General features: G+C 41.9%; 1 protein-coding gene across 1 annotated transcript in view; it reads right to left on the reverse strand. All coding sequences in view use genetic code 11, as the record gives it.

Moving 5' to 3' along the window:
- Positions 1–5682, reverse strand: part of EGR_04087 (Phosphofurin acidic cluster sorting protein) — a gene marked incomplete at both ends in the record, with an annotated part of 34229 nt that extends 28547 nt beyond the window's left edge. Inside the window, 3 exons of the mRNA XM_024493336.1 lie at positions 2761–2902; positions 4813–5176; positions 5633–5682. Coding sequence (XP_024352250.1) covers positions 2761–2902; positions 4813–5176; positions 5633–5682 — 556 coding nt within the window. The remainder of the gene's footprint in view (positions 1–2760; positions 2903–4812; positions 5177–5632) is intronic.
- Positions 5683–6000: the final 318 nt, after the last annotated feature.

The raw sequence follows: 6000 nt of genomic DNA on the forward strand, positions 1-6000 counted from the left end.
TTTGCAGGCAGTGTAACAGTGGAAAATACTGAAATGTACAAGGTAAGCAAATAACTTCGAGTGGTTTTTTAAAATCAAAATTATATTAGAACAGAGGGCAACTTAAAACGTTTTTTGTATTGAAAGAATCACCCTGCCAACCTGGATTTTAATCCTTCCCAAAAAGACGCAAACTTGCCGTTAATTCCACCTCTATAACACATCTTGTCAATAGAAGCAAACTAAACCAACATATCCAACACACCGACAGCCATCTCCATTTTTCAAATACCTCTAAGCCTTTCGCCCGCCCTAATGTCACCCCTTAATACAGATACCAAGAAAATGCGACAATCACTTGAATATCACGAGTATAGTGGAATGAGGGTTCGGAGGCTACAGATAAGGAAGAAGCACCATTTGCCTCCCTCCTCACCATCAATCTATAACTCCCATTCCAAGGTTCCAATCTCCTCACAGGTGGAATTGTAAAAAGACCACTTTAATCTGTTTGAGTGTCTAGCGGTAGAAATTTCTCTAAAAGCGGAGGAAGAAGAATCGTAGGCTTTACACACATCTTCAACATGTACAAGCTCGATGGGATAGACCTCTGCCACAATTGCTTGCACTTCAACAACTGACTCGTTCATGGGAAACAATTCCATTTCCATTAAACCATCAACAAAGTAAGTAATGTTACCTGACGATGAAACGGTGTATGCCGACGAGCAATCCAGAGTGCACAGTGCATTTCTCCACTGTACATTGTAGAAGCACAATAGGGTAAAGCGAAGGTAAAGCAGAGGTGTAGCGAAGAGCAAACTGACGGTCCTTAATGTCTATTTTTCTCCGGTTAATGCACGCGACATGTGGATGGCACCAACTCACGTTGTAGCTCCCACACTACAACCTCGCCTTCCACCCATCTGGTGTAGGCAAACACAAACTGACGTACCACTCACTTTAAACATCACCAAAAATTCGTATCAACACCCTCATTCCACCTTATTTTGACACATCAGTAGTAGGGACGCATATTTGTCTGCTCTGATCAAGAATAGATCTTCATGGACGCAATGCGTCCACCTCTAAGTGATTCATCATCGGAGACAAAGTATTCACTTCATTTAAGCCATTTGATTGTGGGTGGTGGGTTCCACTACCACATACCTCACCACCGCCGCCTCCTCCTTCTCCTTCTCCTCCTCCTCTCTGAATGTAGTATAATAATGTGAAAGGAGGTTGACATTTGCGGCATTGAAAACGTGTTGAACTGCGTTAGTAAGGCAGGCAAGCTCGGTTCACATTCAGCACCTTCAACTGACGCTGTGCTTCAAGCAACAGGAAGGCGGTGTGGAGAACAATAAGAAGCATTGTACTGATAGATTAAGGCATTTCCACTTTTCGTGTTTCCTACTCATACTCGTCTACAAACAATTGCATGTACTTTGCAGATCCCTACAAAAGTTATAGCATCAAGGAATATCGAAAATTGTAGGAACCTTTCTGGTTACGTCTCTGAAAGCCGTTTGAAATTGGAAAAGACTCTTTCCACATAACACCAACACAAAACAAGATATATGAAGAAGTGAATTAAGACAGGATGTACTACATCTTAGTCATAATGACCAACAACGGGAGCCAGTGTGCGTTTGACAACTTTCTAAACAATTGGGAGATGAAGTCAATTCCACAATGCGACTGAGACGGAAGGAAAAGTAGGAGGTCTCGTTTTAGCGAAAAGAGCAGGACTAGCTGAGGAATATTTTCGCAATTTACACGAGGAAGAAATCGGACGAGAAGCGGAGAATGGAGGCAAGACAGGTAAGAAATCATAGCGTTGGCAATGAATATAACAAAAGGTAGAGCATACAAGTGCACGAGTTCGTCACTATTTGTAAGAGAAAGGCGTGTAAGAAGCGTAGGAATAACTAGCTAGTCAGTCAGGAAGAAAAGCAAAAAGCTTAGTCGTACTACAGAGATGAATGCTTGTTAAGGGAAGGCAGTGGATAATCCAAAGGCAAACAGACCAGCGCCCGCTAGTAACCCCTCTCCTTTTCCACAATAGGCGATATCTTGTAAACTACAAAATCTTTCTCGAATGAGTGACTGCTCCAGAAAAGGCAAGTACGCTGCCGGCCGAACATGGGGGGAATTTCAGTTTATACCGCAAAAAGTTTCACCTGTTCATTTGATATGGATTCTCATAACATTCTCTATGATAATTAAGGATATACGCGCGGAATGTGAAGCAAATTTAAGGACTATTTATAAACTCATAAAACATCAAAAGCATAATGGACTGCATGGAGTGCAACTGACTCGTGAAGTGTGGAGAAAGCTGCGCATTGTGTATTCACAAGTGTGCTATCTGAGGTGGCAATGAAAGTGGCAAATCAGTGGCAAGAAGGAGAGCCGAATGACAGGAGAAAGACTGGCAGCATTTCCTCCCTCCCCTCTCCCGCCTCGCCTAGAGCCTCGAGGAGACTGAGTGCTTGGGCCAAAGAGAGGTGAGAGAACTGCATCAGATCACAGATATAGGCCTGTATCAAGAAAGGCGAGCTTGTGTATATGGCATTCAGATGAGGCGAATCCCAATTTTATAGGCAATTTAAAGGGAATCGTCAAACGAGTTTTTATATGGAAGTAGCAGTCGATTCAACCGTGGCAGAGTTATACAAATACACCTTTTAGCTAGCATATACATTTCCGATAGAACCACTCCCGATACTAATCGAAAAAGAATAGCGGTCATTAGAGGGTGAAGAGGTGTCAACCAACCTTTATTTTCAGGGTTGATGGGATCACGTTCCCAGGGTAGAGTGGAGAGGCAGTGAACCTCTATGCGAGCAATCGCAGGTCCAATGCACTTGGGATTAGGATACATGCTGAGAAACCGGTGTTCGATACGACGTTGCAGAACCTGGAAAAGTAGAGAAATTTCTTAATCAGAAGCTAACAGGTACCACAGACATGCCAGACGATTAGAAGTATACCAGTTGACGGTACAAATAGTTGCGTGTGTGGTTCAGACAATTAAGCAGACTACCAATGATGACAAAAACGTTAGCCGTTGTTTGACAGTTTCAATGTTTTTACTACTGCTACTGTTAATGAGATCCAATTTGACAAGTGAGATAACAGTATTTACTCGTTTAATGCGTTTGCACAGAGGAAGCACTGAAAGCGCAAACACTTTGGGGTGTGGCCTAGGCACCGATAAGTCACATAGCCAGGCTGAGAAGAGATACCTCAAGGTAAATTGAAGAATCAGACAGAAGAAAAAAACCTGGCACATGTGTCATGTCCCCATTTATCCACCCTGGGTTCACACTTCATGCGTGCAACACATTTAAGAGGAAATGATTTATAGTTGAAAGAGGTAAAACAAGAATAATGTGCGCCATCACAGAACAATAACACGTCCGAGCTGCGGTGGTCGATCTTCCTGTGAGACACCGGCAATGGGTGTGTTAAATATAGCAAGTAGCAGGATACTGAATAAAACGATTAATATTATGCAGACAAACCATGAACTAAGAGCCCAGATAAATACGGAAAAGATAATTACTTTCGGCAACCCAAAATGTCAAATGCGAAGCGATACTATTTTCTTGAAGAAAAGGAAATGCAAGATGCTGGGAATGAGAAACTCACACAAAAGCCATATTTTTAACTAGTATGAAACCCGTTTTGCAATTCTTAAATTGAGGAAATTCGTGCTATTCGGTGCGAAAGCAAGACCTGGAGGGATAGGCGCTGAAATCAAAGCTCAGGTTTTACACATACGAGTGATGCATTTGGTGAAAAGATCAAGCCCGAATTAATTACTGCCAAATGAGTAATGAGTGTGGCCTAAGAATATCAAGATTTGATCCCATGTGAAACGCAATAAACATCCTATTTCGGTAGGTGAATCAGTCACAAACGCGGGGCCAAAGATGGCAGAAGTAAATAGGTGTTGCCGCGTGTTCAAGTAATCAAACAGAAAATAGTGAGCTAGGCTTCACACAGGAGTGCCTTTCATCATGAGTAGTGCAATTGCAGTCATCCCAGCTCCCGAATGCCACAGGATCACAGGCTGAAAGTATGCATGGAGGTACTAAGAAAGGGACCAGTCTCAACATCGACAGAGAGACACGCAAGTCATAACAGCGGGTACACGGATTTAATCGAGGTGGCAACAACTGACTTAAAGCCAAATTATTCGGCCTTTAGAAAGAAAATAAGTCAAAATTACATGGGATTAGAACAAACATAAAGGGTCATTCAATTTTTGTTACTTCCAAAAGGTGGAGGCGAATCGGCAGACTAATATAAGGAAGTGGGTATGTACACATACATTATTTGGTCACCAATTAAAAACCAAATAAAACACTAGATCGTGGAGTTCGATGAGGAGCAACATTGTAATACACAATGAGAGCCAAATTGAACTAGGAAAAGATTCCATCAAAGGTCAGATAAAGAGTACAACAACTGCCATTTCTGCTTGGTCAGGCAGTTTAATCAATGGACTTGAGAGGATTCAGACGTAGGAAGGAGAGGTAGAAGTTTCAACAAGTGCGTAAAAACCCAAAGAGTACAAAAGCATAGGTTTAAAATTAAATTTTGTGCCTCCTGCCAAGCTCTTCATGGAGTGACAAAGAAGGACCACGCTTACAGCAATGGTGCATCACGTACAGGAAGAAGATCGGGGAAGCACGCAACATACATTACACAAAAGTTTGTAATTTTATTCGCACAGAACAAATCATGTTTCAAAACTCTAACAAAGTACGCACGGAGGTAGATCATAAATAGGGGCAGGGTTAAAGGTACAAGAAGGCATACCTGGGAGAGACTGATGTTGCAATAGGCCAGAGTTTTATATCCTAGGTTCATTGTCGTGTTTTTGTACTTTTTGCGTTTCTGAAGGAGGATTTGTAGAATGTTAGAGTCCATTTTGAGAACATGAGAGTACTGAATGGTACAGTTGAGATCAATGGGAATGTAGGCACCGGCGCCGCGGGTAGCTGAATTGGCAGTTGCAGTGGTGGAGGGATGTTTGGGGACAACCAGACTAATTTCGGGGGAGCGCAAAATGCGACGCGTGTTTCCACGCATTCTCAGCGCCACATGGACACCGCCAGAAGCATTTTCGCCCAGATCTATTGGTCTATCCAGTATTATCTGTCCCATTTGAATGTGGCAAAGTCTGCGAAAGAGAATGTAACCAAGAGACGCTGGTCGGCGTCAGCGAATTCAAAAAAATGATCGGAAAATCTACAGAATCGTGCTGATGGGAACGCAAACTGCAACAAGTACCTAGCAAAATAAAATCATGAGATCAAACCATTTCCGTCTACCAAGACCCATAAAATTTGACCCAGAAAGCCTATAGTTTAGGAATGATTCATCAAAAAGGCAAAAAAGAGTTATTAAACGGTTGAAAAGCATACATCAATGCATGCGAAGCCAAAAACAGCCAAATCGTGCAGTTAAAATGGTGCGAAAGGCACACAAAATAATTTTAGACAATTATGGCCTGAAGTATTCAAGTGAAAGGAACACCGAATAGGCAAAAAGGCTAGAGACCTCCCAGAATTTGGGATGGACAAAGATGGAAGAAAAATCGTGAAACAAACTAAATCGAGGCAAACAAATAACAAACCTTCGGACGGAACAGGACGAAGACTTCTCTACTTCCCAAGTAGCCGACATTTTCATGGAAATCATTATCAGTCTACCGCTTCAAAATAATGGTAAACCGACAGAGGACAACCTTGACACAAAGGTCAAGAGAACCAGCGCGCCACGAAAACGTTCGCATAAATATCATCAGTAAATTTAAATATAAAGTAGAGAAGGCTGCTATCACTTTTTATAAGCAGCAGCCACAATTAGCTAAATTTGCCATATGTGAGGCTTTTGTAAAGCAGGACAAAATAAAGCACACTTTGTTGTTAACTTTTGTTCTGCAGAAAATTGAAGTATAACAAAGGTGGCAATAAGAAGCACCAATCAGCTTAATAAAAATAC

Source organism: Echinococcus granulosus (genome assembly GCF_000524195.1).
Source record: "Echinococcus granulosus chromosome Unknown EG_S00024, whole genome shotgun sequence".
In the NCBI taxonomy this organism is placed as follows: Eukaryota; Metazoa; Platyhelminthes; class Cestoda; order Cyclophyllidea; family Taeniidae; genus Echinococcus; species Echinococcus granulosus.